At 37.5% G+C, this 25,758-nt stretch overlaps 1 protein-coding gene across 5 annotated transcripts in view; it reads left to right on the plus strand.

Annotated features, from left to right (window-relative positions):
• The window catches only part of LOC117913903, a 193,604-nt gene that overhangs the window by 58,569 nt on the left and 109,277 nt on the right, over window positions 1-25,758 (plus strand). For all 5 annotated transcript variants that reach the window (XM_034829015.1, XM_034829016.1, XM_034829017.1 and 2 more), the window contains exons 5-7: window positions 4,398-4,467; window positions 10,654-10,735; window positions 10,995-11,059. In XM_034829015.1, the coding sequence (XP_034684906.1) occupies window positions 4,398-4,467; window positions 10,654-10,735; window positions 10,995-11,059 (217 nt within the window). The remainder of the gene's footprint in view (window positions 1-4,397; window positions 4,468-10,653; window positions 10,736-10,994; window positions 11,060-25,758) is intronic.

The following is a 25,758-nucleotide window of genomic DNA, read 5'->3' on the forward strand; positions in this document are numbered from 1 at the left end:
AAGCATACTTATCTTCTGTTCAGCTAGTTGAAGAAAAATTCTTGGAACAAGGTGGAATCAGGAGAAGATTGAAAAACTAAGAGTTTTGTTGGAAACTCTTGAGAAACTTTCAGGACCTGCTCACTAGCACTTTTAGGTAAGTTTCCTATTTCCATTGAATTAAAAGTATCGGATAAAACCTTTTCCAGTTCATAGGTTATAGATTCAGGTGTCACAGATCACATGACTCATTCATTATGCTAATTTAACAATTATAACTCTTGTCTAAGCATTCGAAAAATAGCCACAACAGATTGTTCATTAACCACTGTCGTAGGTGTAGGAGATGTTCAAATTAGTCCTAGGCTAACAATTAAAAATGTGCTCCATGTTCCAAATTTGTCCACTAATCTTGTTTCTATACAAAAGCTTACATAGGATTTAGGTTGCATTGTGACTTTTTACCCTTCCTAATGTGTATTTAAGGACCAAGACTTGGGGAAGATGATTGGACTTGCTAAGGAAGGGAATGGGCTATACTACCTTGAGACACAAAGCAAGTCATTTGTATCTTTTCTTTTTGATCATGACATTTTCAATAAAGAAAAAAATCTAGCTTCATCATCATAGACTAAGACATCCGTCATTTAGAATTCTTTAAGATCATGTTCCCTTCTCTATTTAGGAAATTAGATGTTGAGAGCTTCCATTGTGATGTATGTGAACTTGCTAAACACAGGCGTTCAACCTTCCCCACCAATAATAAAAGAAGCTCAAAGCCTTTTCATCTAATTCATAGTGATATTTGGGGGCCCTTTCCCTATCCTTAATATATCCGGGGCACGTTGGTTTGTGTCTTTCATCGATGATTGTACTAGGATTTCTTGGATTTTCTTACTTAAACACAAACTTGACGTAAGTTTTGTTCTTCCAAATTTCCATAGCATGATAAAAAATTAGTTTGATGTCACTATCAAGAGGTTTTGGTTTGACAATGCCAGAGATTATTTCAATCAAGTTCTAACTCCATACTTTCAACATGAGGGAATAATTCATGAGTAATATGTCAACACCCCACAAAAAAATAGAGTTGCTGAGAGGAAAAATGGCCACCTCCTTGATACAACATAAACTTGTTGTTCCAAAAATATGTGCCTAAATCTTATTGGGGAGGAAGCCATCCTAACCACCACACATCTCATAAACTGATTTCCTTTTAGAGTCTTAGGTTTCAAAAGTCCCATAGAAAGACTCATCATTTTATCCTAATGTGAGAACCACAAACCATCTCATTCCTAAGATATTTGGGTGTGTCATTTGTGCATGTTCATAGTCCAAGCAGGGGAAAATTGAACTTAAGAGCAGTTAAATGTATAATTGTGGGATATTCTTCAATTCAAAAAGGATGTAAATATTACCATCCACCATCCAAAATTTTTATTATCTTAGCAGATGTTAATTTCCACGAAAGTGAGTCTTATTTTTTCTCTCTTTTATCTTTAAAGGGAGAATTCAATCAAGGAAGACAAGGATCAAGATTCCTATTTCCTTTCTGAATGACCCTCCAAAAGTCTTTGGTCTAGTGTTTGAATCTCAATTTGTATCCTACTCCTTTGAACTCAAGTCGTCGTCGCTTAAGCATGTTCCTGAGAATTGAATGACTGGTAAAATGTACTCAAGGAAGAAAGTTATAGTCCTTAGACTTATGCAAGTCTAAGAATCTAAACTGGCTTTGGGGAATGAGGTAATAGTCTCTCATCTTAAGTCAGAATTTCACTTTTAAAAACCTATAGATCAAAATCTCCTTATTACCATTAAGAAGGGAACAAAAGAATGCACTAAACGTCCTTTGTATCCACTTTCCCATGTTGTGTCATTCGAAAAGTTGTCTCCATCCTATAAGAGTTCTCTTATAAGTTTGAACAATATTCATATTACTACCACTCTATCCGAGGCTTTATCTAAAGAAAATTGGAGACAAGAATAAAACTTTGGAGATGGTGGATTTGCTTGTAGGAGAAAATCCAGTGGGATGTAAGTGGGTCTATATTGTTAAGTATAGAGCAAATGAGACATTAGAGAGGTACAAGGCAAGATTGGTGGCTAAAGAATACACTCAGATATATGACGTGGACTAGCTGGAGACATTTGCTTCGATTTCTAAGATGAACACAGTCATAATTTTATTATCATTGATAGCAAATTATAATTGGAATCTACAATAGTTCAATATAAAAAATGCATTTCTGAATGGAGATCCGGAATGAGAGATTTATATGGAAGCCCTTCTTGGATTTGGTAATGACCAAGCCACTAAAAAGGTGTGCAAACTGAAGAAAGCTCTATATAGGTTGAAACAGTCTCCAAGGACGTGGTTTAGAAGGTTTTCAAAATTAATGAAGAACATGAGATACAAACAAAATCAAGAAGATCATACATTGTTTATCAAACATTCAGATTCAGAGGGAGTCATAGCTTTTTTGGTATACGTGGACGACATCATTATGACGGGAAATGATGAGCTAGAGAGACAGACTTTGAGACAATGCTTAACTAAGGAATTTGAGATTAAAGAGTTAGGACGGTTGAAATACCTTATAGGAATTGAGGTTGCATATTCTAAACAAGGAATTTTTATTTCCCTGCAGAAATGTGCAGTGGACCTTCTCAAGGAAATGGGGAAGTTGGCATGTAAACCAGCAAACACATCAGTAGATCCTAATTATAAGCTTGGAGAAGCCGAGGATTAGACTGCAATAGATAGAGAGATGCGTCAACATTTAGTAAGAAGACTCATTTATCTTTTTTACACAAGATCAGATATGACATATGTTGCGAGTGTGATCAGCCAATTCATACACAGTTCGACAGAGGTTTTTCAAGTTGCTAATTGAGTACTACAGTACCTTAAGAGGTCTCTAGGTAACATCCTCTTTAAAAGATGCTCGAGACTAATACTTGAAGCATACAAAAATGTAGATTATGTTGGATCTGTAGTTGATAGAAGATCAATTACTGGGTATTGCACCTTTCTTGGTGGGAATTTGGTGGCATGGAGAAGTAAGAAATAGAGTTTGGTGGCAAGGTCTAATGCAGAAACAGAATTTCGCGCAATGGCCTAAGGAATTTGTGAACTACTATGGTTGAAGATCATTTTAGAAGATTTGAAGATTAAATAGGATGAGCTAATGAGACTTTGTTATGATAATAAATCTGCAATCAGTATTGTACATAATCCAGTGCAATATGATCGAATAAACACATAGAAATAGACAGACATTTTATTAAGAAGAAACTAGATAGTGGATTGATTTGTACTCGTTATGCATCTACTAATCGCCAACTTGCAGATATACTCACAAAATGTTTAAATAGTACAAATTTGTAAACAAGTGTCTAAGTTGGGAATGGAAAACATCGATTCACCAGCTTGAGGGGGAGTGTGCAATCATGAAATTAGGAAAGTTGTGATTTTGTAGGGAGAATTACGCAATCCCGTGATCAAAGGGGAGTTGTTGTAATTGAGTTAGGAAAGTTTTTAATTGAGGTGTTAGGAATTTTTGTTTATATATGCGAGTCTTTGTACAGGCTAAAGATTAAAGGAAAAGAATTTATACCTCTAATTCCTTCCATCTCTCTTCTTCTACATAGCAGGTTTTTGTTGTTCTCACCAAAATTTTGCTAAAAAGATCCCTAATGATTGGTGAGGAATTCTATAAAAAAGGCAGGCTGTTTTTCTTGATAGTGCTTTTGTACCTGGAGATTGATGAAATAAGTGGGAGGGTAGGGGAATAGATGCTATTTTCTCTATTCACCATCTCTCTTATTTTTTCATTGTGGAAACCCTAGATTAAATTTAATCTTTTGAGATATCATTTAGAGATCTCATGTAGTGTTATTTTTTCAGTAACCTTGTCCTCCTCTGGTTACACTGAAGGAGCAGAAGAAACGTTTATGTTTACATAATTGCTATATCTTTATGTTACTTGCTTGAATAGTGGGACTTTCCACTTTGAATTTTACTGGGGATACTAATACATGTTTGCAAAATTGACTTCATGGAATTGGAAAGTTGTTACAAATTGTCAAATACAACAACCAAGCAGCAAATATATTCTGCCTGTAAGACAAGTCAAGAAAGGACATTATTTTAATTAGGAGTTGCTTTTATAGATATGTGTAATGCAATTATGTGACATCATGGATTACATAAACCAGATGAATTTCCTATATCAGCATGAAGGATATCGCATCCTTCTTTGGATTCAATTAATGATTTTTATGGAAAAATGATATGAACCACATGGAATTATCACAAAATTGTACATGTAGCAAATACATAGACGTTTACTCTAGATCATCTTATGTTTTAATGAAACTTAAGTTGAAATGTCTGAATGGGTAATATATTGATGCAGGACAAAAGAGCCAACCTGGAATGAGGAGTTCTCTTTAAATATCAAGCTACCCCCAACCAAAAACCTTCAGGTTAATATACATTCTCTTGGCAAATCTCCAATTTATGTTTTCATGTTGGACGCTCTAATCTCCTCCTCAATTAGCTATTGCTTCTCTCCTTGTTGACATAAATGAAATAGGAAAAAAAGAAGTTGATAAACATATGAAGAAGGCATCCTTACAAAAAGCTTCTTATGAGTAAAATGCCATTGAAGCCTATTAAGTCACCAATTTTTCTAGAAGCTTAAGCTATTAGGTAGTGGATCAAAAATACATATCAAGCTCGTTTAGGCTTTAATTAGTCCTAATGCCATGCTTTACTGACAACTTTCTGTAGGCTTGCATGTGGTCTCAATAAATTGAGAGAAATAAACATGCATTGCAGTTTGACATGGTTTTCCACTAATTCTTGATGTAACTTTGTGTTAGCGTACTTACTTTTTTTATTGTTTAGACAGGTGAGAGAATAAAGGGTGCTTCCTATTTTTTAGGAAGTTAGTATCTATTCCTATCTATCAAGTTAGTAGAATTAAAAGGGCAGATCATTGCAAATTGTTGGTTTTAATGGTTTTGATGAATAAAATGCAGTGCTTGAGATTGTTTCTCTCCTTTTATTAGTTTTTTTTTTTTTTTCATGGTATCAGAGATAATATTAAGTTGAGAGAGACAATGGTCAAAACCACCATGATAGGAAGAAGAAGAGTTGATTGTTCTAATGTTACTTCTAGCACTGCTCAACCAATTTTTACAATTGTTCCCACTGCAATTTCTGAAAATTCAAACCATACTTATTTTTGAACTGGTCCCACTTGGTGTTGATGGTGGTTTGAGGCAAGGGAAAATTAGGCTATTTGGATGGCACAATTAAAAAACCAAGCAAGGATGATCCTTCCTATCCGAGTTGGGAGGCTCAAAATTCAATGGTCATAGCTTGGTTAATTCATTCCATGGAAGACAACATTGCTGATACGTATATCCTCTTTCCCATGGCTAAATGGATTTGGGATGTGGTGACATTAGCTTACTCAAACCTTGAGAATTCATCTCAGATGTTTGAGCTCCGCAATAAAGCTAGAAATCTGTGGCAAGGAGAGCATGATTTGACTCAATACTACAGTGATTTGACCAAACTTTGGCAGGAATTGGGTCTTTTCAACTCGCCAGTGTGGAAAGACCCAGATGATGTTGTACTATATTGGAAGATGGTGGAGAGTGATCGAATATATGATTTTCTTGCTGGCCTCAATAAAAAGTTGGATGATGTTAGAGGAAGACTGTAGGGGATCAAACCGTTGCCTCAAATTGAAGAGATTTTTGCTGAAGTAAGATGTGAGGAGTGTCGCCGACGTGTTATGCTAGGAGGCTCAACAATTTCGACCATTGAAACCTCAGCATTGGCTGCTTGTGGTTTAGATAACCGTGCTGAGTCTAGAGGGAATAAAAAATGGTGTGACCATTGTCAGAAACCAAACCACACCAAAAATACCTGCTGGAAATTGCATGGAAAACCCGCTAACTGGACTCCAAGCTGATCTCATGGACGTGATGGTAAAGGATTTCAGGTGATGGCTGAATCTGAGACAAGCTACCTCTCAAACATCCACTGTTTTCTTTGAAAAGCAATTGGAGCAAATTCGGAAGATGTTATCCGCTTCATCGTCGTCCTCAACATCACTTATGGAAAAAAATTGTACCATTATGACTACATATGGCAGTCTTACAGAAAAAGGTGAGCCATGGATCATTGATTCCGGGGCAACGGACCATATGACTAGATGTGAAAAAATGTTCACGGCATATGCACCGAGTCCTGGTAATCATCAAGTAAAAATTGCGGATGGTTCTTTTTCAGTTATTGCTAGTGTTGGAACTATTAAAATCAGTCCTAATATTAGCCTTCAGGCAGTTCATGTGCCTAATTTGTCGTGCAATCTTTTGTCAATTAGCGAAATTACGAAGGATTTGAATTGTGTAGTAAATTTCTCTCCTTCAGTTTGTGTTTTCCAGGACCAGATTTCAGGGAAGAGGATTGGCAGTGCTAGGGAGTTTGATGGTCTTTACTATTTTGAGAGTGCATCTTCTATGGGTGGTCATGTTCAATTGACTGTAGGAAATTCTTCTCTTTCTAGATCTCAACAAATAATGTTATTACATTGTCGGCTAGGACATCCAAATTTTGTTTATTTGAAATATTTGTTTCCTTCATTGTTTCAAAAACATGATTCGTTTCAATGTGAAGTGTGTCGGTTAGCTAAGCATAAATGTGTTTTCTTTCCTCCCCAACCATATCATGCTTCAAAACCTTTCATGTTGATTCATTGGGGACCTTCATGCATTTTAAGTCTTACCAATAAAAGATGGTTTGTTACTTTCACAGATGATCACACACGTGTTTGTTGGGTGTATCTTTTAAAGGAAGAATCTGAAGCTGGGATTGTTTTTCAAAATTTTCATTCAATGATGAAAACCCAATACAATGAAAGTATTAAAATGCTTTGTACCGACAATGGTACAGAATGTTTTAGTTCTATCCTTGGGGATTTTCTCATAAAACATGGAATTATACATCACAGCTCTTGTGTTAGCACACCACAGAAAAACGGTATTTCTGAAAGAAAAAACCGCCATCTTTTAGAGGTTGCTCGTTCTTTACTATTCATGTCCAATGTTCTAACACGCTTTTGGGGGGATGTTGTGTTAACTGCATGTTATTTAAAAAATTGGATGTCATCTCGTGTTCTAAAGTTCCAAACACCATTAAATCGTCTTTCTGAGTCATACCTAGATTCATGGTATTTTTCAAACTTGGACTTTAAAATTTTTAGTTGTACTTCTTTTGTCCATAATCTCGATCCAAACTGAAGCAAACTTGATCCTCGTTCTTAGAAGTGTATTTTTCTCGGGTATTCAACCACACAAAGAGGTTATTGGTGATATTCACCAGAAAAAAGAAAGTATTTTGTGTCTAGGGATGTTACATTTTTTTTAGAACCAACCATTTTTTACCAAAAATCATCTTCAACGGGAGAATATACATGCAGATATTTTTTGGGATTCTTTGAATTTGTCTTCTAGTGTTGATTCAAATTCAAACTTGGGTTATGGGAGCCTTTTTTGGAATTTTCTCCTGATTTTCATCCAACAAATTCTGTCAATTCAGAGTCAGTTTCTCCAATTCAAATCTGTCCAGATTTGTCAACTAAAAATCCAGCCACAACTCAGCCAACTCAAATTTAAAATTCAACTGATTGCTGTCCAGGTTCATCCGCTAAAAATCTGATCACAAATCTGCCAATTCAAATTCAAAATTCACCTGAATTTTTTCTTGGAGAAACTCCAAATTCAAATTCAAATATCAGTCCACCAATTCAGCCAACTCAAATTTAAAATTCAACTGATTTCCGTCCAGGTTCATCCGCTAAAAATCTGATCACAAATCTGCCAATTCAAATTCAAAATTCACCTGAATTTTTTCTTGGAGAAAATCCAAATTCAAATTCAAATATCAGTCCACCAATTCAAAATTCAAATCTACCAATCAGTCCATTAATTCAAATTTCAAATCGGACGCCTACAATCAAGAAGCTTTAATCTACAGGGGGAGGACAACTACAGCCAATTAAGATAACCTACTCACAAAAGAAACATTCGAAAAATATGGAAATACCAAATGCTTCTCACAGCCAAGAATCCAAACCTGGAATCAGGTATGGAAACAAACCAGTCCGACCAAAACATTCCAATTGCAGTGAGAAAAGGAGTCATGTCTTGTACGCAGCATCCCATATCTAGCTTTGTTACTTATGAACATTTGTGCAACTCTGTTCAAGCTCTAGTTTCCAACTTGGCTGTTGTGAAAATTCCAAATAATATTCAAGAGGCATGGGAGAATCCAGATTGGAGAAAAGCAATCAGAGATGAGATGCATGCTCTTGAAAAAATTGGTACGTGGGAGGTTGTGCCAAAACCAAAAGAAAAGGTGCCAGTGGGATGTAAATGGGTGTTCACTATCAAGTATAAAGGTGATGGATCAATTGAGCGGTACAAGGCTCGGTTGGTCGCAAAAGGATACACCCAAACGTATGACATTGACTATCAAGAGACATTTGCACCGGTGGCAAAGATGAATACTGTACATGTTTTATTGTCATTAGCTACAAACTTGGAATGGCCTCTACAGCAACTTGATGTAAAAAAACACCTTCTTAAATGGAGACTTAGAAGAAGAAGTCTACATGGAGTTGCCTCCTGGATTTGATGAAGAAAGGACAAATGGTAAAGTATGCAAATTAAAGAAGGCTTTATATGGTTTGAAGCAATCGCCAAGAGTGTGGTTTGGTCGCTTTGCCAAAGCAATTCGGAGACAGGATTACAAGCAAGCTCAAACAGATCATACCCTGTTTTATAGACGTAAGAATGGCAAAATTACTAGTCTTATAGTCTATGTTGATGATATAATATTAACCGGGGATGATGTGATTGACATGGAAAGGCTGAAACAAAAACTTGCAACTGAGTTTGAGATGAAGGATTTAGGAAGCCTAAGATACTTTCTAGGTATGGAGGTTGCAAGAAACAAGATTGGAATCTCTGTATCACAAAGAAAGTACGTGTTAGATCTTTTAGGAGAAACTGGTTTGGTGGGGTGCAAACCAGTAGAAACACCGGTTGATTCAAATGTGAAGATTGACACACAAAAGGTTAATAATCCAGTAGATAGTGGGAGATATCAACATCTGGTGGGAAAACTTATTTATCTATCTTACACCAGGCCTGACATTGCCTTTGCAGTAAGTTGGGTTAGTCAAATCATGCATGCTCCAGCTGAGGAACACATGGTGGCAGTTTATAGGATTTTAAAATACTTGAAAGGAACACTTGGCCGAGGTCTTTTCTTTGGGAAAAATGGTGAAAGAAGCATAGAAGCTTATAAAAATGTTGACTGGGCAGGAGCTATTGATGATAGGAAGTCTACTTCCGGATATTGTACTTTTGTTTGGGGAAATTTGGTAACATGGAGAAGCAAGAAGCAAACGGTTATAGCTAGAAGTATTGCCAAAGTGGAATTGAGATCAGTAGCTCATGGGATTTGTGAAGTGTTGTGGCTACAAATTTTTTTAGAAGAGTTGGAGGTAATGGTGAAGCTGCCTTTAAGAATTTACTGTGATAATAAGGCTGCCATCAATATCTCACACACTCAGTTCATCATAATAGGACGAAGCATGTTGAAGTTGATAGGCATTTCATCAAGTAAAAAATTGAGGATGGTACTATTTGCATGACTATGTACCTACTACAAAACAAGCTGCAGATGTTCTCACTAAAGGACTTCCAAGGCCATTGTTTGAGAAGTTAATACACAAGTTGGGCATGTTTAATTTGTACAGTCCAGCTTGAGGGGGAGTGCTAGCGTACTTACTATTTTTTATTGTTTAGACAGGTGAGAGAATAAAGGGTGCTTCCTATTTTTTAGGAAGTTAGTTTCTATTCCTATCTGCCAAGTTAGTAGAATTAAAAGGGCAGATCATTGCAGATTGTTGGTTTTAATGGTTTTGATGAATAAAATGCAGTGCTTGAGATTGTTTCTCTCCTTTTATTAGTTTTTTTTTTCTTCACTTTGACATGATTTTTATTTCATTTTATTTTATTTTATTTATAGGAGAATCAGCAGCAAGCTGGTTAACAAAAGTAAACTGTGGTAATTGAGAGAATAAGAAGATGCAGAACCTTAGAATGGCTCTGATACCATGAGGAAATTATGAAATATTTCCATTGATTTTTGAATGTTGATGATTACACATTTATGTAGTTACAAAATCTAATCTAAACTGAGAATGAAAATAAGGTATAGCTGTACAATTGGATTCTGCCTAAGAAAAGAAAAGTCAACAGCCTAATTATATTGATAAGTTTGGGGAAAGGAAAAAGGAAAGGGGGAAAAAAGGGAAAAGGGAATATTCAGTGATTAGAAGACTGATTCATTCAAATTTGATCCTTGACTTATTCAACACCAGCCTATTGCTTTTATGGTTATATGTTGGCATTTTCTATTATCTTAGCTTTGTTAAATACCTTTGCATTGCTCTGTTTGAATTGTGCGAATAAATGACCTTAAAGTTTTCACTTATAATTAAGTAAAAGAATATGTTTATAATGAAAATTCTTTTGAAGTTGCTTCAGTGCTCTTATTTTCTAATATGCAGTATTGAACTTTAGGTTGCAGCTTGGGATGCCAACCTTGTAACTCCACATAAACGCATGGGGAATGCAGCCATCAGTCTGGAATGCCTCTGTGATGGTGAGAATCCACTGAATCATATCCATGGTCATAAATGTTTATGAAACTGATGAATGACAAATCACATCTTTAGTAGTTAAGTTCAATAGTTTAGGTTTTAGCTGGAGTGTGGTTGGATAGATATAGAAATGTTTGTTGATAAACTAATGATTGCATGATAAGTTATGCATTTGATAATGTGGATCAGTGTAATTACAGATACAGAGGCTTCAAAATTTTTGTTTTAGAATGATGAAATCACAAACCTGTGTTTTTCTAGGAAATTTGCATGAGGTGCTGTTCGAATTGGAAGGAATGGGGGGTGGGGGGAAAATATTGCTGGAGGTAAGTTTTCTTGAAAGAAGAAAAAAAAACCCTTACCATGAGTAAAAATTCAGGGGATAAAAAATTTGTTATTTATTTTTAAATTTTGAGAATTTTATCTTATTTTAGTTTGGTTTTCTTATGTACCTCTATCATAAACCAACTATTCAGAGATAGTAAAATTTATATTAAAGACAATAACTAAGAGAAGTTCTATTGAATTGTGTATATCATGGTTCAATCATGAAAATCATCCTTTTTATCAGATTTCATTGGCTGTGGAAAGATGGAATTAGAATTCAGAATAATTCGTTCTTATTGATTTAACTGAATTATAATCTATTTATACAATTTCTACAATCAAGACAAAAAAGGGAATAGGCTATCTAAGGAAATATTTTCTACAATTACTCTAACTTTCTTATGTTACCATACATATACAAATTTGATTCGACTTTTTATTCAAATCCCATGATTTCAGTCCATAATCAAATCAGAAAATTATAACACTTCCCCTCAAGCTGGTGCATGGATATTTTACTATAAATATATAGATCTGATTTGACTTTCTATTCAAATCCCATGATTTCAGTCCATAATCAAATGAGAAAATTCCAACACTCACCCTCAAGCTAGTGCATGGATATTTTACTATGAATATACAAATTTGATTTGACTTTCTATTCAAATCCTATGATTTCAATCCATAATCAAATCAGAAAATTACAACACTCCCCCTCAAGCTAGTGCATGAATCTTATACATTCCCAGCTTGTCTATTATAGAATTAAACATGGTGTTTACGACTCCTTTGTCAAGACATGTGCTCCTTGCTATTTAGTAAACACAAAATGCTACCTCCACTTGCTTAGTTCTTTCATGTTTGACCAGGTTGTGAGCAATACTGATAGTAACCTTATTGTCACAATGGATAGTTGTTGGTCTCTTAGGCTCCAATTGTAGCTCTTCCTAGAGATTTTTAATTCACAATACTTTACAAATTTCCTAGGCTAATGCGTGGAACTCAACTTCAGTGATTGATCATGCTACAACAGGCTATTTCTTGCTTCTCCAAGTAATAAAGTTACCTCCTACAAAAATACAATAACCTGCAGTTGAACTTCAATCATTGACTAAACTAGCCTAGTCTACATCAGTATAAGCTTCCACAAGAAGATGATCATTCATCTTAAAAAAGGACCCTTACTCGGGGTGACCTTTAGATAGCTTAGAATTCTTTTAACTACTTCCAAATGATACTCAAATGGAGAGTGCATAAACTGATTGACAACATTAACAACACAGACTATGTCTAGCCAATTAGATGATAAATAAATAAAGCCTTCCAACAAGTCTTTGATACCTTAACGTATTACAACTTGATTGGCTATCAGTGTGTAGATCCAATAGTTCCAATGGGACGGCCTAGTGTATTGTTATTTTTTCATGTTGTTTAGTTTTTCTTTTGGAGGGAGGATTCCTCATCCTCCTTTTGTACTTCTTTTTCTATCAATATATTCTTGCGTGGTTTCCTATCAAAAAAAAAAAAAAAAAACAAGTCTTTGATACCTAATCTTGTCAATTGGATCTCCCTTAACCTTTGTTTCTAGCTTGTGGTTAGGAACTATAGGTGTAACAAGAAGTTTCATTTTGTCATCTAGTTTCATCCAAGATATCAAGTACATACTTCTTTGGAAAATAGCTATACCATGCTTGGTTCTTGATACTTCCAAGCTTGTTTCCTAGAGATCTAACTACTATTTTTACTTATTAGTGACCTAAACAAGGAACATATGAAGAAAACAATTTTGACAAACCTGTCATATGATTTGTGGCTCTAATGTTAATGATTCAAGGGTTCAATTTTGTTTTGATGGTATGCACAACAATGAGAAAGTTACCTATTTATAGGCTATAATTGTAGGAGGAGAATTAGAAAGGGATTTGGTGTTGAATCATAAACCTATAAAGGTATTCAAGTTGTTCCTTGGTGAAAATTGGTGGTTCAAGGTTCCTGATTGCCCCTCATTCTAAACTTTTGAATGGTTAGTAGCAACTTGAAGGCCTCAACTATTACTATTGGCATGTTTATTTCTTCTACCCCAACCTTTGAGGTTTTCCATGGAGTTTTCAGCACATATCTTTTGTACACATGATTTATGGCAATGATCGCACCAAAGTTTGTGTCTATCATCATTCCATATTACAACATTGCATTGCTTACTAGGAAGGTCATTTTAAGGTTGGACAACAACTAAGGCTGAATTTCTAGTGTTAAGAGTTTCCCATCATAACTGACAATATGCTCTCATCTCTTTTAATGGCAATGTAGACTTCTCTTAGTGAAGGGAGAGAGATTACCCAAAGAAGTTGTCCTTTGGTCTAGTTGAGTTGAGCATTCAAATCTATGAGAATATTAAAGATTTTGTCTTTATCAAGAATTTGTTTATACCTCACACTATCTTCTATGCATTTCTAATCTTGATCTTAATAGAGATCTCTCCTTCCAAAGTTGAGTCATGGCATTGGAGTAGGTAGTCATGATTGGGTTCCCTTGTTTAGTATCGTGCATTATGCACTTTAGATCATACAAATGGGCATCATTTTCCATGTTGGTGTGCAGATTGAGCCACTATCCAACTTTTCCTTAATAAAATGTCTGTCAACTTCCAAATGCTTGGCTCTGTCATGTTGTACCAGATTATGTGCGATGTTGATGGTTGACTTATTGTCATAATAAAGTTTCATAGGTGTCTCCTATTTAATCTTCAAGTCCTCCAAGATAATCTTGAGCTAAAACAACTTACTGATTGCTTGGGCCATTACATGAACCTCAGCTTTTGCATTAGATCTTGCAACAACGTTCTATTTCTTACTCCTCCAAGTTACCAAGTTCCCTCTAAGAAAAGTGCAATATCTTGTGGTAGACATTCGATCAATTACTGATCATGCATAATCTGCATCAGTATAGGCCTCCAACGATAGTTCAATGATTTTCTTAAATAAAATTTCTTTCTTTAGAGTTGCTTTTAGGTAATATAGGATTTTGTATACAGCTTGTAGATGAACTTCCTTCGGGTTATGCATAAATTGATTTACTAGGCTAACTACATAGGCTATGTTTGATTGTGTATGTGAGAGGTAGATTAGCCTGCCAATCAATCTTTGGTATATACCTTTGTCCACGGTTGCATCCTCACTTGCTTTTCCAAGCTTGTGATTCGGATCAATAGGTGTGTTAGCCGGTTTACATCTTCTTTTTCTTGTTTCTTGCACTGAGTCAAGAACATACTTTTGTTGGGAGACAACAATCCCTCTTTTTGAGTGAATCACTTCAATTCCCAAGAAATATTTTAGTTAAGAACATACTTCTGTTGGGAGACAACAATATCCCTTTATAGGGGGAGAATGAAGGAAACTACCAAGGGTGGAAGAAGTTGGTTTAGTGTGGAGTCTAAGTTGTTCGAGCTTTTGGTTGAGGATGTGGGAGGGAAGTTGAAAGGGTGTATTTAGGAGAGAAGCAGAGGTGCCTCCTCTTGGATTAGATTTGGGGAGGTTTGTTTACATTGCCTATTGGACGGAGTTGAAACTTGTTGCAGAGAAAGCGATGATAGAAGATGGGTTCTTGGTTGAGAGGAGAGGGGTAGGAATTATAGGCTAGAACGCTGTTCAAATGAGGTAGGAAGGTTCATCCTCGACTTTGTCTATGATCTCAAGACAAAAAAAACTCAGCATCATCTTTCCAGAAGGGAAAGGGTTGTCTGGTGGATGGAATACTTTAGCTGAGAAGTTGAGAGGCCTTCGAGTGGTCCCTGTTGGAGGCTTAAAGGAAACCAGAGATCTAGAGGTTCCATTGAGGAAAAATGGGGGTTTGGAGGTTTCTTCAAGGAAGAAGGGGATGGAGACAAAGACCTATGTAGATGCTGTAAAGTTAAAATCGGGAAAAATAGGTGATTCAATCTAGTTAGAGTTGGGGAAAAATGAAATGCGAAGAAGGTTAGAACAAATGAAACGGTGTCTGGTGGGCTAGTGGGGTAATTATGCAGCTCCTTTACGTGATCTAGATTTTGTAAGGAAATGGACGCATCAGCACTGGCTTTTAGAAGGGAAATTAAGCATAATTGTGCTAGGCAGAGGATTCTTGCTGTTTGCATTTGAGTTGCCAAGTGAGGCTGAGTGAGTCCTAGCTAGAGACAAAAGGAGTATTAAGGAGAACTTCCTTATTTTGCATAGATGGGACCCAGAGGTGGGGTGCCTTCGCAAGGATTCCTACACTAAAGAGGCGTGGGTGAGGGTGGTGGGTCTCCCACTTCACCTGTGGAGTCAGGAGGTCTTTAAAAAAATTGGTGATGGGTGTGCAGGCTTTATTACAGTGGATGAAGACATTGTTTTTTTGACTGAGCTGCAATGGGCTAGGATCTTGGTGAAGTTGGTAGGAAGGATTTACCTAGCACTGCTCAAATTTTGCTGGGGTCGGGGTGTTATTCCATTCAAATATGGTGGGAAACCCCACCTTGGTTTGCGCAGGTGGTGCCGATGGGACGAAAATACGGGGTAGGCGAATCAATGGTAGGAGAAGAAGTGGGGGGGAAGTCCACGCCTTGCTCGCTATGGGAGTCAAAGGAAAAAGGTGGAGCAATTGAAGCTGCAACTCAGGATACAGGATGTGTTATCCTCTGGAAGCACTTCTGGTGCTTTTCTTGTTGTGGTTTCTGACGAAGAGACTAAATAAGGGGTTAAGGTAGGTAACCCACCATGCAGAGACCAAGAGAGAGGGGTCGATATGTCAATTTCAAATAGACTAGGTGGGCACTATTTAGGTTGGGTGGTTTCAAAAGTGGGCCCCTTGGTTTGGGTCTTGGGGAGGCCCAAGGGCAAGAAAATGAGCCTCAGGTGTTTATGGGCCGGGAAGCTGAAGTCTTAGGCCATTGGTTTAAACGCCTTAAAAGGGTGTTCAGGGAGTTGTGAGGAGGTAGACGATTTGGGCCTTGGGCCTGAAGTTGATGGCGTAGCGGGAGGAGGGTTTTCAAAAGGGCCACCGTCTTCAGTTCCAAAATCTAAGGCACAAGAGGGGTCTTCACTTGAAAATGTTAGAGAGTAAATAGGTAACGAAGATCCTTCTAAAGGAATGGCGAGGGTTGCTTTGTCGCTAAAGGCCCTTGAGGTGGTGGAAAGTGCAACGATTACCGACGAAACTCTGTTTGCAGAGGCCTCTAGGTACGTTGATTCTCCTTCGTTCTTCATGGGGGGTCGACATCTCTCTTCTTCTATTCCTTTTTCTAGGTTTTGTCGGGCTATGGCGAAAAGTGGGTCTTTCGGCGGGTTAGCCTCCGTGGATGGTGGAGAGGAGTAGAATCCGCTGAGTATTATTTTGAATGATGGTAGATCATGGGAGATGGCCTTTGAGGGGGAGAAATCTATGGTTGAGGTAGGAATGAGGGGTGAGGATGAGAAGTCACTTCAGGAATTGAATGAGAATGGTTGTCCATGGGATGACAGTTGTTTGGCAAGGTTCAACAAGTTTTTGGGCTTTTCAATGGAAGGTTTTAAAGGCGAAAATTTGAATTTGCTTCTAAGGACCAAGAGAAAAAGAGAGTAGAGTAACAAGAAGGGTACCGTAGGGACTACTAAGTTTGATCGAGAACTGAAAAAATTACATTGGTCCATAGAACAATTTGGTTGGAGGAGGTGGGGCCAAAGTCTCGACCCTTAGATGAAGATAAAAATTTTATCTTGGAATGTTAGAGGGGCTAATGATAGAAATTAAAGGAAGATAATCAAGGTCATAATCAAGTCTCAAAGAGTGAATTTGGTGTGTTTGCAGGAGACTAAAATCCAAGATATGTTCCTTGGGTTTGTTAATGTTACCATATACAAATTAGGAATCAAATTGGTTGTACATATAGGAAAAGATTAACAGCTTTGTGTCACGGACTTAGTCGTTTCCTAAGCTCGTGCGGCACTTAGACAAGTCAAGACCCTTGATCTTGCTAAGTCAGCCTTACTCCCAATGCTTAGCTTGCTAGGCTAAGACGCTTACGACTCGGAAGCTTGAGTAGGCGTACTAGGCAACTCTTTAAAGAATGGAAGCTTTATTGCTTTCAAACGAAGCTTTACAATGCTTGCAAGCTGCCAAATGAAGCCCTCACCTATTTATAGGCACCAATGGAACTCTCTGGAACCTTGGAGGGTTCCTTACAATTCAAGAATATTCTAGAATGTCCTACATCCTTCTATGTACAAGAGACCTCTAGAATTCTCTAGAAAGCCCTGGACTCCTCTAGGCATGTGTTAAGTGTAGGAGTCTCCAGAAGTTTCCTGGGCTCTATATAAACCCATGGGGAGGCTCATTTGAAGCATCTTGTGACATTTGGCTTACCATGTATTTGTTAATGTTACCACATACAATTTAGGAATTTAGACTCCGTGTATAGGATATATATCTGTATATAGATGGATGCAGGAGATAATAAACTGATTAGAGTTCTCAGAGTTCTCAGTTTCTATGGAGTTTTTTTTAGTATTTTGACATGGTATCAGAGCAAGGTTTCAGCACCTTCTGAGTGGAGTTCGTGATCTTCTACCAATCAAACGCTTAGCATCGAAAACAGTGTTGATCGGGTTCATCGCGACCTGGTTCTTGGCCGTTTCTATTCCAATTTTCTGGTGGGCTATTTCCTTTGTTTCTCGGTTGCATCATGTCATCAGATAAGTTGGAATCGTTTCCTACTAGATTTACTGGCAAAAATTATTGTGCTTGGGAGTTTCAATTTAAATTATTTGTCAAAGGAAAAGAATTATGGGGTCATATTGATGGGAGTAATCCTGCACCTCGTGATGTCGAGGCTTTGTCTAAGTGGGAAATTAAGGATGCTTGGGTTATGACCTGGATCCTTAGCTCGGTTGAACCTCACCTTGTTCTCAATCTGAGGCCTTATAAAACTGCTGCTGCTATGTGGAATTATCTCCACACGGTTTACAATCAAGACAACTCTGCTAGGCGTTTTCAATTGGAGTATGAGATGACTAATTTCATACAAGGAAGTCTCTCAATTGAGGAATATTTTTCTGGTTTTCAAACTCTTTGGACTGATTATTCCGACATTGTTTATGCTAATGTTTCCGCTGCAGCTCTCTAGCTGTCCAAGCAATGCATGCAACCAGCAAGCGAGATCAATTCTTGATGAAGCTATGACCCGACTTTGAAATTGAACGGTCTAATATGATGAATCGTCATCCTGTACCATCACTGGATGCCTGCTTGAGTGAACTTTTGCGTGAGGAGCAGCGTATCGTAACTCAAGCTACCATGGAACATCGAGCTAATGTTAGTGCACCTGTTTCTATAGCTTATGTAGCACAGGGGCGGAATAAGGGTCGAGATATGCGTGCTGTCCACTGCTTTAGTTGTAAAGATTTTGGTCACATTGCTCGGGATTGTCCCAAGAAGTTCTGTAACTACTGCAAGAAACAAGGTCATATCATCTCTGCTTGTCCCATTCAACCTAAAAAGAAGCAGGGTACTGCTTATCATGTCTCCACTGGTGCCTCTAGTTCTATTGCACTGTCTGCTGCCTCTTCGGTTGTTCCTATTCCTGCTCCGACAGCCTTAGCAAACCCGAACACACTCATACCTGAAATGGTACAACAAATGAGCATTTCTGTTTTTTCTGCTTTTGGGCTCTCAGGTAATCATACGATTTCTTCTAAGCCATGGTATTTTGACTCTAGAGCTTTTAACCATACGACGAATACTGTTCTTTCTCTTTCCAATGTCAGAAATTATGATGGAAATCTAAAAATGAACACTACTGATGGCAGTTCTTTGCCTATCAGTGCTGTTGGTGATCTTTCCTCTTCCTTAACTGATGTTTTTGTGTTTCCTGACCTCTCCACAAATCTTCTTTCTGTTGGTCAATTGGTTGATAATAATTGTAATGTCAATTTCTCCCGTTTTGGTTATGTTGTGCAGGATCAAGTGTCCGGGAAGATGATCGTGAAGGGCCCTAAAGTGGGACGACTCTTTCCTCTTCATGTTTCTCTTTCCACTATTATTCCTAGTTTTCCTTTACTTTCCTTTGCATGTAATGTTGTTGGTTCTGGACATAAGATGTGGCATAAACGTCTTGGCCACCCAAACTTTGATGTACTTCGTACTTTGTTTAATTCTGGATTATTGGGAATTAAAGCATGTTCTTCTCTTGATCTTTCTTTCGATGGTACATCATGCAAACTTGGCAAAAGTAATGTTCTACCTTTTCCTTATTCTACATCTCGTGCCTCACAATGTTTTGATATTATACATAGTGATGTTAGGGGGATTGCACCTATTGTTTCTCATGCACATTACAAGTACTTTTTTACTTTCATTGATGACTTTAGTCGCTTTACTTGGGTTTACTTCCTCCGGGCTAAGGCTGAAGTTTTTTTAGCCTTTAAGCGCTTTCTTGCACTTATTGAGACTCAATTCTCTGGCAGCATCAAGGTCTTGCGCTCTAATTCTCGCAGAGAATACATGTCTAATGAGTTTCAGGACTTTCTTCAAAGCAAAGGGATCATTTCTCAGCGTTCTTGTCCTTCGACACCACAACAAAACGGTGTTGCTGAGAGGAAAAATCGCCACCTTCTTGATATTGTAAGAACTCTTTTACTTGACTCATCGGTTCCTCCTCGTTTTTGGTGTGAAGCACTTTCTACTGCAGTTCATTTGATCAATCGCTTACCCTCTCCTATGTTAAATCATGTTTCTCCTTTCTCTAAGTTGTTTGGTCATTCTCCTTTATATTCTAATCTTCGTACATTTGGTTGTGTTTGTTTTGTGCATCTACCTACTCATGAACGACATAAACTTACTGTTCAGTCTGTTAAGTGTGTTTTTCTTGGTTATGCTATCCTTCATAAGGTTTATGTTTGTTATGATCCCCATGCTCGTCGTATACAAGTTTCTCGGAATGTAATTTTCTTTGAAAATCAATATTTCTTTCCATCTCATGTTTAGCTGCCATCTGCATCTATATCTCTTCTGCCTAGTTTTTCTAAATCCCCAACAATTGTGGAAAGGTTCAAACCTGGTTTTGTGTATGAAAGACGTAGTCGACATGAGTCAAATTCCACTTCCTCTGTGCCCCCTTCCGATCTTGACCCAACGCCTGATCCTGCTCCTGCTTCCACCACTCTTCGTCGGTTTACTCGTCTTTCTCGACCCCCTGATTGGTATGGATTCTTCTCTCCTGTCTCTCTTGTTGCTACTTTATCCACTATTTCTATTCCCTCTTGCTACAAACAGGCCATGGAACACGAGTGTTGGCAACATGCAATGCAAGCAGAACTTCAAGCACTTGAGGAGAATCATACTTGGGATATTGTTCCTTGTCCTCCTATAGTCAAACCTTTTGGGAGTAAATGGGTTTTCTCTGTAAAACTTCATTCTAATGGCTCTTTGGACTGGTACAAAGCTCGCCTCGTAGCTTTGGGTAACAAGCAGGAATATGGGGTTGATTATGAGGAGACATTTGCTCCTGTTGCCAAAATGACCACGGTTTGAACCATCTTAGCTATTGCTGCTTCACAGTCATGGCAACTACATTAGATGGATGTGAAGAATGTTTTTCTTCATGGTGATCTCCAGGAAGAGATTTACATGAAGCTTCCCTCTAGTATGACTAATTCTTCTCCTCATGATGTTTGTAAGCTAAAACGTTCTTTGTATGGGCTCAAGCAGGCGCCCTGGGTTTGTTTTGAGAAGTTTCGTAGTACAATTCTTTCCTTCAGTTTTACCCAAATTCAGTATGATTCTTCCCTCTTCTTCCACACGTTTGCGTCGGGTATAGTCCTTCTCTTAGTTTATGTGGATGATATTATCATTACTGGCACTGACTGTGGTTTGATTACTAAGCTTCAGCAGCTGTTACATACAACTTTCCATATGAAAGATCTTGGACAACTCACATAAACTTCTTAGGATTGGAAGTTCATCATCGAGCTAGTGGTATTTTCGTGAACCAGCATAAGTATATTCAAGATCTTATCACTTTGGCTGGTTTGGAGGACACTTCTTCTGTTGATACTCCTATGGAGGTAGATGTCAAATACAGGAAAGATGAAGGGGACTTTCTGGATGATCCTACTCTCTATCGGCGCCTGGTTGGGAGTCTTATCTACTTGACCACTACTCGACCTGATATCTCCTATGCTATTCATCAGGTCAGTCAATTTATGACTTCTCCTCGGCATCTCCATCTTGCTGCAGTTCAACGCATCATCCGCTATCTTCGAGGTTCACATACTTGTGGGTTGTTCTTTCCTACCGGCTCTCTTCAACTTGTTGCCTATGGTGATGCTGATTGGGCTGGGTGTCCAGATACACGTCGATCTACTATGGGTTGGTGTATGTTTTTAGGCGATGCCTTAATTTCTTGGAGATGTAAGAAACAAGATTGTGTTTCTAAATTCTCTACTGAGGCCGAGTATCGTGCCATGTCTACTGCTTGTTCTAAAATTGTATGGCTACGCGGTCTTCTTGAGGAGCTTAGGTTTCCTCAGGCTACTTCTACATCTCATGTTGATAACACTAGTGCTATTCAGATTGCCACCAATCCTATTTTTCATGAACGTACCAAGCACATTGAGGTTGATTGTCATTTTATTCGAGACACCTTGGAAAGTCGGGTGATATCTCTTCCTCACATCTCTTCTGATCTCCAAGTGGCCGATATCTTCACCAAAGCTTTGACTCGACAACGACATCAATTTCTTGTTGGCAAATTGTTGTTGGTTAACTTACCAACATCAATTTGAGGGGGGATGTTAATGTTACCATATACAAATTAGGAATCAAATTGGTTGTCCATATAGGAAATGTTAATGTTACCATATACAAATTATGAATCAAATTGGTTGTACATATAGGAAATGTTAATGTTACCATATACAAATTAGGAATCAAATTGGTTGTACATATAGGAAAAGATTGATAGCTTTGGCTTACCATGTATTTGTTAATGTTACCATATACAATTTAGGAATTTAGACTCCGTGTATAGGACATATATTTGTATATAGATGGATGCAGGAGATAATAAACTGATTAGAGTTATCAGAGTTCTCGGTTTTTGTGGAGTTTTTTTTAGTATTTTGACAGGGTTGGTGCACAGTCTAGGAGTGTGGGAGATTTTTAGGTTAGGGGATAGTGAACGAAAGGGGAGCAGCTGGAGGGGTGGTAATCTTCTGGGATAACAAAGTGTTGGAATTAGTAGGTATGAAGGTGGGCCTTTTCTCAATCTCGTGTCGCTTTAAAAATTGCGAGGACGGTTTCTTGTGGACCTTTACAGGGTTTACGGGCCTACCTTGAAAAGATACAGAGAAATTTTTTGAGAGGAGTTAGAGGACATTCGAGGGTTGTGGGCTGACCCGTGGTGTATTGGAGGGGATTTTAATGTGATCAAATTTCCTAGTGAGCATACTAGGGAAGGAAGAATGTCTGCATCCATGAGAAGATTTTCGGAGGTGATTGATGAGTTGGCTTTGAGAAACCTTCCCCTACAGGGGAGAGCCTTTTACTTGGAGTGGAGGGTTGAATGGTCAATCCTTGTCAAGATTGGATCAATTTTTGGTCTCGGAGGATTGGGAGACTCATTTTAGCAGGGTGATGCAGTGTACTCTCCTAAGGCCGGTGTCTGACCATTTTCCAATTCTGTTAGATGGGGGTGGAGTGAGGAGGGGACCAATTCCTTTTCGTTTTGAAAATATGTGGATGAAGGAGAAGAGGTTTAAGGAAATGCTGAAAGGCTGGTGGCAAGGTTTCAATTTCAGTGGGTCCAATAGTTTTACCTGATAGAAAAATTAAAGGCTTTAAAAACCAATTTGAAGATTTGGAACAAGGATGTTTTTGGGAAAGTGGGAGTGAACAAGGGGCTAGCTCTAGACAAAGTGTTTTTTTGGGACGATCAAAAGCGGCTAAGAGTTTTATCTGCGCTAAAGTTGAGGCTAGAAAGGAAGCTAGGGAGTAGTTCAAGAAGTGGGCGCTTATGGAAGAAATTTCCCGGAGACAAAAATCAAGAGAAGTGTGGTTGAAGGAAGGCGATAAGAACACATAGGATGGTTAACCCTAACAAAAAGAGGAATTGTTTGACAAAGATCAAAATTAATAGTCTCTGGTTGACAAAAGAGCAAGAGATTCAAAGGGGTGTGGTTACGACATACTAGAATCTACTGTCAGATTTTGATGGTTGGCGCCTTAGTTTGAACGGATTGGATTTTGAGAGAATTGGGGTTGAGAAGGAAGCCAGTCTGGAGCATGGAAGGAAACATCGAGATATATTGTGTATCAAAGGTTATGGAAACAATATTTGCTGGAGAAATATCGTTTTAGCGAAATTTCTAGAAAAATCACCAAAAATCGGCGGTATTTCCCGATATATCGGCGATCTGGCGATAAATCACCGATATTTCGTGATATATCGAATGTTCAATGCGGGTTAACGACGGTCAAACGCACTACAGTGCTCCGCCACAGTACATCTACAATGTTTTGCTATAGTGATCCACTATAGTGCTTTCTAAAAAATGCCTCTTTTTGCTGTTGAGGGGACTTGAACCCCAAACAAAAAGGTTTGGGGTTCAGCTCATCTTACCACTAGGGCAAGTTTGCCCCTTATTAAATATGATGTACTAAAAATATATATTCAAAGTCATCATATAAAGAAAATATTAAAAGAATATTTTAGAGAGCAAATTAATTATAATTATTTTATAATTAAATACAAAAATTTCTTTTAATTGATTACCAAAAATATAAAATTAGTATAGTAATTTTCTTCATAGTGTTTTTAATATCATTAATAGATTAATTAAATATTAAAAAATTGTACATAGATCATAATTTATTTTATGTCATTTAATACAATTGAATTAAATGGATTATAATTTTAATATTAATATATATTTTAAAATTAGACATATTATAATCAAATATCATAATATTATTATGAAATAATATTAGATGTGATTTAATAATAAATGTACACTTATAAAATTCATATTTTTATCGATTCATATGATATTATTATCATATATGATAAATCATATCATACATATATCAAATTCTTTAATAAAACAACTTTAAAATATCTATTTATAAAATTCATATTTTTATCGATTCATATGATATTATTATCATATATGATAAATCATATCATACATATATCAAATTCTTTAATAAAACAACTTTAAAATATCTATTATATTTCTAATTACATTTTTATGAAGTTTTTCTTATATTTTTATAAATTTTGATCAATTTTACGCCTATCGATATTTGTTTTCAAAATATCCGCCAATATATCTCCAATATATCCGTAAAATCGAAGTATCGATATATCCGTAATTACCGATATTTTCATCTTTGGTCTGGAGGAGGTGTTTACTATGGAAGAGGTTTTCTCTACCCTTTCAAAGTTGAATGGGGACAAGGCGCCTGGTTCGGATGGGTTCCCCCTAGCTTTTTGGCAATTTTGTTGGGAATTCGTAAAAGATAAGATAATAGGTTTCTTCAAAGAATTCCATGAGAGGGGAAGATTTGTTAGGAGCCTGAACACCACGTTCTTGGTTTTAGTTCCGAGAAAAGGCGGGGTAGATGATCTGAGAGACTATAGACCCATCGGTTTGGTAAGAAGACTATACAAACTGCTAGCAAAGGTCTTAGCTAATAGGCTAAAGAAGGTTGTGGGAAAGGTGGTGTCCTCATCCCAAAACGCTTTTGTTCAAGGAAGACATTTTCGATGCTACGTTAATTGCTAATAAGGCCATATATTCTATGATGAAAAGGAATGAAAGTGGAGTGTTGTGTAAGTTGGATATAGAGAAGGCATAATCTCATATTAATTGGAATTTTCTATTGCTAGTGATGCAAAAAATGGGTTTTGGGGAGAAATGGGTTGGTTGGATTAGTTGGTGTATATCCACTGCAACGTATTCCGTTTTGATTAATGGAGCATCAATGGGTTTTTTTCATAGCACTAGGGGGCTGAGGCAAGGGGACCCTCTATCTCCTCACTTATTTGCGATTAGGATAGAGGCCTTAAGCTGTCTTATAAATAGAGCAGCAAGGAGGGGATTCTTAACAGGCTGTAGGATAAGGGGAAGGGGTGGTGATGGGGTTCAAATTACCCACATGTTGTTCGCTGATGATACACTGGTTTTTTGTGATGCTTCCTAGGAGTAGATGACTTTTCTAAGTTGGTTGTTAATGTGGTTTGAAGCTATTTCAGGGCTGAGAATCAATTTGGATAAGAGTGAAATTTTGCCGGTGGGAAGAGTAGAGAATGTAGAGTTGTTGGCTCTAGAACTCGGCTACAAAGTGGGAGCTCTTCCTTCCACTTACTTGGGGCTCTCCTTGGGTGCTCCGCACAAATCGATGACAGTTTGGGATGGTGTGGAGGAAAGGATACGGAAGAGACTAGCCTTGTGGAAGAGGCAATACATTTCTAAAGGAGGGAGAATTACTCTCATTCGAAGCACTTTGGCTAGCATGCCAATTTATCGCATGTCTTTGATGCGTATGCCAAGAGTTGTTAGAATGAAATTAGAGCAAATCTAAAGGGACTTTCTTCGGGGTTAGGGAACTTTGGAGAACTTGTAAAGTGCGCAATCATTTGTTCAGATAAAAAGAAGGGTGGTTTGGGTGTTAGAAGTTTTTTTATTCTCAATAGGGCCCTTTTGTG

The sequence above is a fragment of the Vitis riparia genome, chromosome 5 (assembly GCF_004353265.1).
Source record: "Vitis riparia cultivar Riparia Gloire de Montpellier isolate 1030 chromosome 5, EGFV_Vit.rip_1.0, whole genome shotgun sequence".
NCBI classification, from domain to species: Eukaryota; Viridiplantae; Streptophyta; class Magnoliopsida; order Vitales; family Vitaceae; genus Vitis; species Vitis riparia.